Source organism: Rutilus rutilus, assembly GCF_951802725.1.
Source record: "Rutilus rutilus genome assembly, chromosome: 18".
Taxonomy (NCBI): domain Eukaryota; kingdom Metazoa; phylum Chordata; class Actinopteri; order Cypriniformes; family Leuciscidae; genus Rutilus; species Rutilus rutilus.
Window position 1 is genome coordinate 2,586,378 of NC_140231.1, and position 12,220 is coordinate 2,598,597.

The following is a 12,220-nucleotide window of genomic DNA, read 5'->3' on the forward strand; positions in this document are numbered from 1 at the left end:
GTAACACGAGAATGAACCTCATTGGTTCTTGCCGAAGCTCAAACGTGATGCGTAACACGAGAATGAACCTCATTGGTTCTTGCCGAAGCTCAAACGTGATGCGTAACACGAGAATGAACCTCATTGGTTCTTGCAGAAGCTCAAACGTGATGCGTAACACGAGAATGAACCTCATTGGTTCTTGCAGAAGCTCAAACGTGATGCGTAACACGAGAATGAACCTCATTGGTTCTTGCCGAAGCTCAAACGTGATGCGTAACACGAGAATGAACCTCATTGGTTCTTGCAGAAGCTCAAACGTGATGCGTAACACGAGAATGAACCTCATTGGTTCTTGCCGAAGCTCAAACGTGCTGCGTAACACGAGAATGAACCTCATTGGTTCTTGCCGAAGCTCAAACGTGATGCGTAACACGAGAATGAACCTCATTGGTTCTTGCCGAAGCTCAAACGTGATGCGTAACACGAGAATGAACCTCATTGGTTCTTGCAGAAGCTCAAACGTGATGCGTAACACGAGAATGAACCTCATTGGTTCTTGCCGAAGCTCAAACGTGATGCGTAACACGAGAATGAACCTCATTGGTTCTTGAGAAGCTCAAACGTGCTGCGTAACACGAGAATGAACCTCATTGGTTCTTGCCGAAGCTCAAACGTGATGCGTAACACGAGAATGAACCTCATTGGTTCTTGCAGAAGCTCAAACGTGATGCGTAACACGAGAATGAATCTCATTGGTTCTTGCTGAAGCTCAAACGTGATGCGTAACACGAGAATGAATCTCATTGGTTCTTTAAGAAGCTCAAACGTGCTGCGTAACACGAGAATGAACCTCATTGGTTATCGCACGTCAAGCATATCATATCTCCCGTTTACCATATCAGATCTGTGCTTTGAATGTTTATATGTGAATAAAAGCCTAAATCAAATCTGTTCATCATATAAAGCGATCGTGTCTCTTCAGAAATGTTTTACTTGACTGCTTGATTCATATGGATTAGTTTTACGATTGTGTGCTGTCTCTCAGTGGAGAGACATAATTAAAATATCTTTATTTGGGTTTTGAAGATGAACTAAAAAACTCATGAGGGTGAGTAATAAATTACACAACTTTCATGTTTGGGAGAACTAACACTTGAATGGTGACACGTAAAGCAACTTTTCTTTGTAGTGTGTAAGTTGTAACTGCACCCCTTTACGTCAAAACTGAGCCAAGTTGTGAGTTTCGCACAGCTGGTGCAACAGACCAAAGGTTAATCCTGCTTTAGGTGAATTAACTAGCTTTTTTGGCATAGTCTCATAGTTATTTGTGCCTTTGCAATGTTGCATGCTTGGTAGTTGATGCATCAGGAATCATTTAGCCAACAAGTAGAAACTCAGTTTGCATGTGTACCTCAGTAACAACAGTAATAACAGCGGGGGTGCCGAGCAAGAGGACACCAGCAGTCGCAGCGGGTCGGAGAGCAGCTCCAGTTCTGACAGCGAGAGCGAGAGCAGCTCTTCAGAGAGCGAGACCAACGAGCCGCCTCGGACAGCCACACCTGAGGTGAACCACTGGCACAAACACACAACTCATCTAATACAGAGTAGCACTGCATGAGCATGAAGGACTGATCTGAGTAGTATTTTCCTCAACATTGTTAGTAAAAGTTGGTTTATATAGCACATGGGATGAGACAAAGTATGAGTACAAGGGGTGTAACGATCCCCTCATGTCATGATACGATACATATCACGATATTGAACTCACCATACCATATTATTGCGATACTCCAAGACATATGATATGAGGTTAACAAAAAATGTCCTGTTGATTAAAACGCTAAATTTGGCTTTACATTGTGTGTGTAAATGAATAGGCTTGGACTCGGTGCTGAAACCCAAAGCACAGGACAATAGAGACACCAGAATAACAATATTCATGATTCTGAAGCTGAAAATACTGAATTATTGTAGATGAATATTCTCTGTCACTGACTAGATATATTTAAAATAATGTAGGACACTTTTCACTGGTAACATCAGATATTTGGCATTATCAGGACACACACATATTCCCCCATTGCATTATTATACAGGGTGGGCCATTTATATGGATACACCGTAATAACATGGGAATGGTTGGTGATATTAAAGTCCTGTTTGTGGCACATTAGTATATGTGAGGGGGCAAACTCCTCAAGATGGGTGGTGACCATCACATATACTAATGTGCCACAAACAGGACTTTAATATCACCAACCATTCCCATGTTATTACGGTGTATCCATATAAATGGCCCACCCTGTACATTATATTCAACATTATATATAGTAGTTTAATGTAGAACTGACACTAAAACTAAAACACTAACACAAATTTGTATTTTGGGTGAACTATCCATGATACATATTGTTGCATTTTTGTATTATGAAAGGTGTAACAATATTTCAAAAGTACTGATACCAGTTGCAACCTAAAACATGCATTTGTGAATGAATGCATTAAAGGGATACTCCACTTTTTTGGGAAATGGGCTCATTTTACAACTCCCCCAGAGTTAAAGAGTTGAGTTTTACCGTTTTCGAATCCATTCAGCCGATCTCCGGGTCTGGCCGTACCACTTTTAGCATAGCTTAGCATAGATCATTGAATCGGACAAGACCATTAGCATCTCTCTAAAAAATGACCAAAGAGTTTCGATTTTTTTTCCTATTTAAAACTTGACTCTTCTGTAGTTACATCATGTACTAAGACCGACGGAAAATGTAAAGTTGCGATTTTCTAGGCTGATATGGCTAGGAACTATACTCTCATTCCTGCGTAATAATCAAGGAACTGTGCTGCCGTACCATGAGTCCAGCAGGTGTAATGATATGACGCAGCGCCTGAAAATAGGTCTAATAGGTTAGACAAACTTAGTCCCGGTCACGTTGGAAGTTACCGAGCTGGGGACTATTTTCAGGCGCTGCGTCATATCATTACGCCTGCTGGACTCATGGTACGGCAGCACAGTTCCTTGATTATTACGCAGGAATGAGAGTATAGTTCCTAGCCATATCAGCCTAGAAAATCGCAACTTTTCATTTTCCGTCAGTCTTAGTACACGATGTAACTACTGAAGAGTCAAGTTTTAAATAGGAAAAATATCGAAACTCTTTGGTCATTTTTTTTTTTTTAGAGAGATGCTAATGGTCTTGTCCGATTCAATGATCTATGCTAAGCTATGCTAAAAGTGGTACCGCCAGACCCGGAGATCGGCTGAATGGATTCGAAAACGGTAAAACTCTGTTTAACTCTGGGGGAGTTGGAAAATGAGCCTATTTCCCAAAAAAGTGGAGTATCCCTTTAATGTTGCTCAATAATGACCAGTTATGGAATGCTTTGTAATTAGTTTTTGTAATATTGCGCTTTATGCAATACAGTTTGATTCAAAGCAGCTTAATAGCGTTAAACAGGTAAATAATGATCAATGATGGAGCATTGAATCCATAACAAGAATTGTTTAATGCTTATCCGAGTTTGATGTCGCACTCAATGCAAGTTTCCCCGTTTGACCGCAGCGGGAGCAGCCCACCGTTAACAAATGGCAGCTGGAAAACTGGATCAAGAAGGAGAACAAGCTGTCCCCGGCTTCTCCGGTGGAGAACAGCAGCACGACGCCAACAAAGTATAAGAAAGAGGGGCGAGAAACCAACTCGAGCAGAGTCTACAGTGGCCCGGGATCTAAAGACCCGACGCCCTCCTCGGGACGAGACCTTCGGCCCAATCAGAAGGGCTCAGAGAGCTGGCAAAGGCGAAGTCAGAAGTCTCCCGCTCAAAGTGAGGGCGTAACTCAGGGTGGGCGACGAGTTGTGGGTAAAAAACAGCCTAAAAAGACAGAGAAGCCGCCAGTGGTTGAGGAGCCGAAAGGTGGGTTGAAAGTAGAGACCGAACCCTCGCCTGAGATCCCGTCACACCGAGCCCGCGCCGCCAACAAGGGCCCTCGCAAACCCAACATCAAGAAGGAGCCCAAAACCTCCTCTCCCCGACCAGCATCAGACAAACGCAAAAAAGCGCCCAAAAAGTCCCGTGAGATCGTCGAGTCGTCCTCGTCGGACTCTGAGGGCAACGTAAGCGTGCCGTCGTCTTCGCAGACGCCGAGAGATCAGTACCCCGAGAACCCGTCCGCCCTGTTCTCGCCCATGCTTTCCCCACTGAGTGACCCCGAAAACAGGCTGCCCCCCCGACTGCTGGTGCAGATCGACCTGAACCTGCTGTCCAGAGTCCCGGGACGCCTGTTAAAGGACACGGAGGTGAAGGTGGAGAGGAGCTCGCCTGGAGAAGCCAAGGAGTTGCAGAAGCAGCCGGGAGAGAAGGGAGCCAGCAAGGCCAAGAGAAAACACAAGGTTGGTTGGAGCCGATTTGTGGGTAGCATTTAAAATATGCATATTATGCTTGTTTCATGATTAAATTTTTTGGGGGGTCTGCTAATACATTTACATGATTTAAAAAGTTCAAAAAGGACATCATTTGTCTCACACTGTGACTGAAATGCTCTGTCTCTTTAAAACCTGCCCAACTCTGCTCTGATTGGTTGGGCTGTCAAAATGGCTGAAAAGCTAAATTAAAATTTTTCATAAATATTAGCTAAATTCGAAGTATATTTTATTTCAAATTTCAAAGGCAATGCTTAATGTTAGAGGAAAAAAGCGCTGTATTGTCTCCTATGCCCACAAGAGGGCGCAAGCGAGCGCAATAAGTAAATCTAAACCAAATCAAGCATCTTTTATTGAAATGAAATAACATGCACTTTTGTTCATAATTAAATTTTTTGGGGGGGGTCTGCTAATACATTTACATGATTTAAAGTTCAAAAAGGACATTATTTTTCTTATACTGTGAATAGCATTGCTCTACCTGAAATGCTCTTTCAGTTACTGTCTCTTTAAAACCTGCCTTTCCGAAATACCCAGTCTGTTGTGATTGGTCTACCAATGAACGTTCACACCAAGAGCGATAACTGTGAAGATAACCTCTAACGATATCTATATTAGCATCCACACCAACGAACGGTAAATGCTCGAGCTCTTAAAAGCACAATGGATTCTCATTGGCTGCCGATGTTTTTATCGTTCATCAGCTGAAAAAAAAAAAAAATTCCAATGATATTGTTCCTCTCTGCCATTATCGCTATATTTGTGGTTTGAACTGCTATTCTCTTATATTAGAACGACTTTGAGAGCTTCATCCGGTTCATTATCGATATCGTCCTTGGTGTGAACAGGAGAACTCTTAGATCACGCGTCAGAAATGTAACACACCTCACCATAACTGAGTTTCAATTCCCAAGGCTTCATGAGCCGCTGTAAACAGTATTATATCTTGGGTAATTATAGTGTCGGTTCACACAAATGTTTTTTGCCCTCACGGTGGAAGAAAAACATGTTGACAAAGCGAAGTCATGGCAGAACTACAGACGACGAGTGCTTTCTGCTGGAGAGATTCACTCCCTTTGCTGTGGACGTTGCGCTTTTTAACTTTGCAGATCATTTACATGCACAAACAGCAATATTACACATTGAAGGAAAGATAAAGAAACATAACGTCACCTTTAAACACGATATTAGGTCCGTTTCAAATCCTAGCACACTGCCTTTTCAGGACAGCTTGAGTTCCTGAGACGAAACGGCTCCTAGATTTAGACGGCTCGATCTTCTAAAATATCTTCTGAAAATGCAATACATATGGCATTGCGACAAGCTCTGTGAAAAACTCATCTGAGATTGCGGATAAGTGAATTTGTTCGATTGTAACGTTGCTTTTACAAATCACAATTGGGTAACGGTTTATTTTAGTGTCCTTTTATACCTTACTGTAGTAATAACAGTAAATTACGCATAATTACATGAATCTAAACCTAAACCAAACTTAAATTTACAATTTTTTATCTTACTGATCCCAAACTTTTGAAAGGTAGTGTTCCTTATTATTGAATCTTGTGTTCCTCCCACAGAATGATGACGACGGTCTCAAACCAGACAATAAGAAGTCCAAAGTGGATGAGAAGTCCTCACACAAATCGAGCAGTAAAGAGTGAGTTCATTCTGCTTTAACCCTTCAGATGACCTCCACGTTAAACTGAGTTCCCACATCCACCGGAAAAGTTTTGTAAAGCAGTGAGGAGAAATGAGAAAATTATCCCAAACCTTGTAAAGCTTGGGAAAATGGGTGCAATGTTTCCGTGACTGTCCAGATCACATGAATATGAGGCACGCAATTCGTTGTTGGTTGCGAAGCATCTAGTCATAACATTCTAATACCGCAACATTCATTAATTGAGCACCAAAAACGTCCCTTCCCGCACCCGGAACACGTCGTCTGTGGATGAGAGTCTGAAACGAGGACTGATGGGTCGTTGTCCTGCTCCACTTCACAGACGAGTGTTTTAAAATGACACGACAGAAACAAAAATAACAACAGCTCGTTCCTCGTGTCATACGTCATTACGCCATTTCTACGTCATTGCACATGCGCAGTACTTCCCAGTATAGGTTTTCACTCCGATCGTCCAGAGGTGTCAAGTAACGAAGTACAAATACTTCGTTACCTTACTTAAGTAGAAATTTGGGGTATCTATACTTTACTGGAGTAATTATTTTTCAGACGACTTTTTACTTCTACTCCTTACATTTTCTTGCAATTATCTGTACTTTCTACTCCTTACATTTTAAAAATAGCCTCGTTACTCCTATTTAATTTCGGCTTGTTTTCATTCCGGCTTGACGTCGTTGCAAAAAAACTTGGCCAATTACACAAACGGTTTAGATCTGAGTCCCGCCTCCTGAATACACATCGCTAAACTGATTTGTGTTGTGGTGTCTTTCTAACTTGTGTGAGGCTGTAGTTACATTTGGTTGTGCGCAGCGCCAAAACTCGTCCGAAGGAAACCTAGATGCGGTAAGCGAGGGAGAAATCGGGGCAAATCGCGTCGAGAGAGAGAGATAGAGAGAGAGAGAGAGAGAGAGAGAGATAGAGAGAGAGAGATAGAGAGAGAGATAGATAGAGAGAGAGATAGAGAGAGAGAGATAGAGAGAGAGATAGAGAGAGAGAGAGAGAGAGATAGATAGAGAGAGAGAGAGATAGAGAGAGATAGAGAGAGAGAGAGAATTGCACTTTTACTTTTATACTTTAAGTAGTTCTGAAACAAGTACTTTTATACTTTTACTTGAGTAAAAAGCTTGAGTTGATACTTCAACTTCTACAGAAGTCTTTTTAAACCCTAGTATCTATACTTCTACCCGAGTAATGAATGTGAATACTTTTGACACCTCTGCGATCGTCCCACGGGTCCTTCAAATCCTTGAAAGTTTGCGAATCTGAAAAAAAGATTTCAAGACTCTGGAAAGTTACATACACAGTAAACATACACAGACACAGGTCCATGGAAGTACTTGAATTTATTTTATTTATATTATTCCCTCCGGTCCGCTAATGTGTTATTTCGCCAACACTTCGTGGCCTACGCACACTAGCTTGCTAGATTTACGTTAGTTACGCGCATTTACGCGTTACGTTAAGTGTTTCCCGCGTGAGGTACTTTGTGTAGTACGTTGCCATGTTCACGCGCACAAAACTGTAACAGTGTATCTCACGAGGTAACACGATGTAACCTTGCTCTCACGTGAAATGTGTCCCCACTTTAAGTCCTTGAATTTGAAGTTAACAAGGTGTGGGAACCCGGGATCAAGTGTTTACATGTCCTCTCGATCGGATTAGAAAAGGTTTACACCATTCCTTACAATCCGAATGACGATTTTAATCGGATTTGGCCAATTCGTTCCAATTGACGTGTTCCATGTGACTTTTTGACTGTTTCCGACAGTTCGTACCAGGTGCTTAAAGTGCTCGAATTGGACTTTTTGACATTTAAGTCCTGAAAAACACTTGAAAACAGCCATATTTATGAAAAGGTACTTGAAAAGTACTTCAACAATATATGTGAAATTAGTGTTTAATTTGATCAATAAAACAATATTTTCACGCATAATTAACGCTGCAGCCCGTCTGATTCAGATATAGAGCCGTTTCGCATGAATATGAGTGTAATAATCCTCATATCGAAGTATATGATACTGCTTTAATTTTTCAGGTCAATCATATATTCATGAGGGGAAAAAAATCAGTTTGAATAAGTAAAGTGATGTCTTTGTCATAATATCCCTTCAGTGATTAAAGTTACCGCAGTCATGGCATCTGCTGCACTTTACTTTTACCATTATGGTTTATTGGTTTTTTTTTATTTATCCATTTACCTTTTTTTTTTTTGAAGCTAATAAAGATATTGTTTGATTAGTAAGATCTTTGATTGTATTCCTTGAAAACCAACAAAGTAGTGCTTGAAAAGTCCTGTAATTTCATGTTCCAGTGTCTGTACGAACCCTGTATTAGTGATTAGGGTCCCTGTAAACGCAGCTACTGTTAGCGTGAAACGCTCCTTTACTCTGGGTTTAGAGCGACGATGACCTGGCGTGAGAAGCCCTATTTTTAGACCGGTGACTTCTGGCATTGCTGAGATCAGGTTGTGATTGTTCCTGCTGATTAATCATGATATCCCCAACTCTTTTCTGCAGCTCGTCGAAGCGCGCTCAGGATAAAGACAAGGAGTCGGCGCCCTCTCCTTCCATCACGCTGCAGCCGACGGCTAAACCCGAGCACCCGCGCAAGCGCACGCTGAGCCAGTCCTCCAGCTCGCTTCCCAGCGGCAAAGACAGCAGCAAGAGCGGCTCCAGACACCGCAAGGGCGACGACAAGCCCGTCCGCAGGGAGGCCAAGGTGCGTTCGCCCTCACACACGCAGACACACGAGAGGACCTCAGGCTGTTCCAGAGGCACACACTGTTTACCGTCTCCACCTTTTATGTAACCCGTCCTGGATTGTGTACATACAATTATGCAGTTCACAATCACTTTGTGTAATAACAAACACAGCGCTGCTAGTTCTGTCCCAAGTCATTGCATTTGCAGAATATAAAAAGCCTTGAAGCTTCAAAGTCTCAAAGGACAATTTCATATTTTTCATTTATTCATGGACTATATTCTGTAAATGCGTTAGTGCCCCCTTATATAAAGCTTCAGATTCAGCTTCTGTCCTGTCATTGCTTGTTGTGCGACGTCTTATCACTCTGTGTAGACTTTCAGTTTGCCCATAGCTAACAATAAAAATAAATAATAAAGATTCTGAAGTGTGCATCTGATGTGCTCTTTACTGTCCCATGAGGCCACGGGAGAGGGTTTATGAATGGCAGTGGAGCGACGCAGCTGATGGGTCACGTGACTATATTTCCATCCACCGATTTTATACAATTTTGGGTTCTCGCATTAAAAACATTGCCGGCAAGATGGGCATCAATTCTAGAAACGTGCAAAATCTATTGCACTCAATTGAGATTTTTTTACCTGATAAGACCAAGCGTGCCGCACAAGCCCTGAAAAGTGAAGCCAAAGCGTCTCGATCGCCCCCCCCGATGACTGGTCCTAGTGTAGGTCATAAGCCCCGCCTCCCTGTGTTATTCAACGGGACTTGAGACCAACTAAACAATTTCATTACACTTCAAATACCTTTTTTCCGAAGGTGGTTTCTGTCATTTACTGTAGTTTTTATCACGCTGATGTAAATTCAAGTGTCTGTTTTTAAAATAAGTTTGTTTTTAGTTAGTTACGCGATGCTCATCAGCGCCATATCGGGACACTGGCGGCTTCACTTCTCACCAATGGAAGAGAGCGAAGGGGCGTCGTCCATATTTTTTTTACAGTCTATGGATAAGACGTGCATAAAATATGATTAAAGCACATTTAAATCCCTAGATGCGCAACAGAAAGCTCACGTGACTGACTCAACAGAGGGTGTTCTCTGAGAACATGACGTGTTTATGGCGTTTCACCCGTGCGCTCTTTGAGACGCAACTCATTTATGATGTACGAATGCTGCGACTTTCATTTTTATTAGATATTTTGTGCCAAATTTCTCTTAAACACATGGGAAAAGGTGCTTTATTCACTAATGTTTTATGCAATATTTCATTTTTGTGAAAAGTTACATTCGTAACTTTGGACTGCAACATGACTAGTGACAACATGGCAAATGTAATGCATCCGGATTGCATTCTATATAGTATGAGTTGTCGCTGTGCCGTGAAAGAGAGAGTTTTGGTGAGACGCGTTTCAGAACACACAACTCACTAAACATGGTTCATGCTCTTGCATAGAGTTTATTTCAGTGAAGTCCAGCATCAAAGTTTGTCTTGACGGAGTTTCAGTTTCTAATTTCTCAATGTCATTTTTGTTTTAACCAGGAGAAAAGCTCTAAAGCGGAGAATCCCGTCACAGTGCCGCACATCTCTGATGGCTCCAAATCCAGATCCAAACTCCTGTTTGAGGACAGGTATGAAGCCTTGATCCTTTATCTTCCTTAAGATTCTTTTACACTGTGAGAAAAGCAAGAGTTTTTGTCCTAATTGTCTATTATTGTAAGAAGCAACTATATATATAAAAAAAATTTTTTTTATTTTTTTTTACACTACATACTGAAATCTATGGAAGCTTGTTTCCGCCACAAAATAAAAAAAATTAAATGATAATTGCGACTTTTTATCTCACAATTGCGAGTTTACATCTCGCAATTCTGACTTTATTTCTCAGAATTGTGAGATATAAAGTCAGAATTGCGTGTTATAAAGTCAGAATTGCGAGATATAAAGTCAGAATTGCGAGATATAAAGTCGCAATTGCGTGAAATAAAGTCAGAATTCTGACTTTATAAGACGCAATTGCGACTATTTCACGCAATTCTGACTTTATATCTCGCAATTCTGACTTTATATCTCACAATTGCGTATTATAAAGTCAGAATTGCGTGATATAAACTCAGAATTGCGTGATATAAAGTCGCAATTGCGAGAAATAAAGTCAGAATTGCGAGATAAAAAGTCGCAATTATCTCTTAAAATGTTTTATTCTGTGGCGGAAACAAGCTTCCATAGAAATCTCATTGGTTTCCCGAAATCCGGATCCACACAGTGGGACGTTTAAGCCTCATTAATGTTCTCTTGTGATTGGTTGTGATTCTTGCGTGTGTAGTAACGGCCAATCCTCCGTCTGAATTGCAGGATTCATTCCGCCGATCATTACCTTCAAGAGGCGAAGAAACTGAAACACAACGCGGATGCTCTGGTGAGGGTTAGTTTTACTGGCCTACGGTTCTCACATCTGTGTCAGTTAATCTGCTTGATATTTCTGTGACCCCTGACCTTTTGTGTTAGTCCTCCATTGAGAGCGACACAACAGGTGCTCTCTTCACACGGAGCCAGTGTTTAAAACTCGGGGTCAGTGATGTTTGTGCCAATGGCAAGGTTGTTTTGAGTTTGTGCACTACTAGTGCCAAATTCAAATCAAATGCGCCCCATAATATCAGATTTTATGTTACGGTGTCCGAGCAGAATCTGTTTTCCTCCTCACATGCGTTGTGTTTTCCACAGATGGACAGGTTTGAGAAGGCCGTGTATTACCTGGACGCTGTGGTGTCCTTCATCGAGTGTGGAAACGCTCTGGAGAAGAGCGCCCAGGAGGCCAAATCCCCCTTTCCCATGTATGCCGAAACCGTGGAGCTCATCAAGTAAGACCAGAGGGTTTGAGATGCCTTCATAGCTCTTCATATAATGCTTGAGTTTGCTCACACATGTGCATGTTTGCTTGTTCGGTAGGTACACGATGAAGCTCAAGAGCTACATGGCGCCGGATGCCACATCTGCAGACAAAAGGCTAGCGGTGCTGTGGTACGTAGCGGAGACGACATGAGTCTGCATTGCTGAGAGTCATGAGTCTGTATCGTTTTCATTGTTGACTCTCATTGTGTTTTAAATCAATTGAAGTGCATTGTCATGAGAACTGAATCAGTGTTTGGTAATTCTTTATTTTAATACGTTTACGCATGGATCATGTCAAATCACTTTTATTTATAGCGCTTTTTGCAATACAGATTGTTTCAAAACAGCTTTACAGTGATAACAGGAAAATAATGCAACAAAGTTTGTCACAGTCACATCTTAATTTATCTATATAACCGCTCTGGAGAAAACAGTGATGTCATCGTCCAGCTCAGCTCAGTTCTCATATAATGTTGTCAATGCAAGCAGATCAATAATATTGTTGAATATTAAATGTCCCCAACTAAACAAGCCAAAAACAACAAACATGCACTTATA

The 12,220-nt window shown here is 41.5% G+C and overlaps 1 protein-coding gene across 7 annotated transcripts in view; it reads left to right on the forward strand.

Moving 5' to 3' along the window:
* aff4 (AF4/FMR2 family, member 4) overlaps positions 1–12,220 on the forward strand; it is a 56,985-nt gene that overhangs the window by 37,222 nt on the left and 7,543 nt on the right. For 5 of the 7 annotated variants that reach the window (XM_084386860.1, XM_084386862.1, XM_084386858.1 and 2 more), the window contains 8 exons: positions 1,399–1,546; positions 3,543–4,367; positions 5,975–6,054; positions 8,592–8,793; positions 10,313–10,401; positions 11,126–11,195; positions 11,495–11,631; positions 11,720–11,791. In XM_084386860.1, the coding sequence (XP_084242986.1) occupies positions 1,399–1,546; positions 3,543–4,367; positions 5,975–6,054; positions 8,592–8,793; positions 10,313–10,401; positions 11,126–11,195; positions 11,495–11,631; positions 11,720–11,791 (1,623 nt within the window). The remainder of the gene's footprint in view (positions 1–1,398; positions 1,547–3,542; positions 4,368–5,974; positions 6,055–8,591; positions 8,794–10,312; positions 10,402–11,125; positions 11,196–11,494; positions 11,632–11,719; positions 11,792–12,220) is intronic. The other 2 variants (XM_084386864.1, XM_084386859.1) reach the window with 1 other exon arrangement.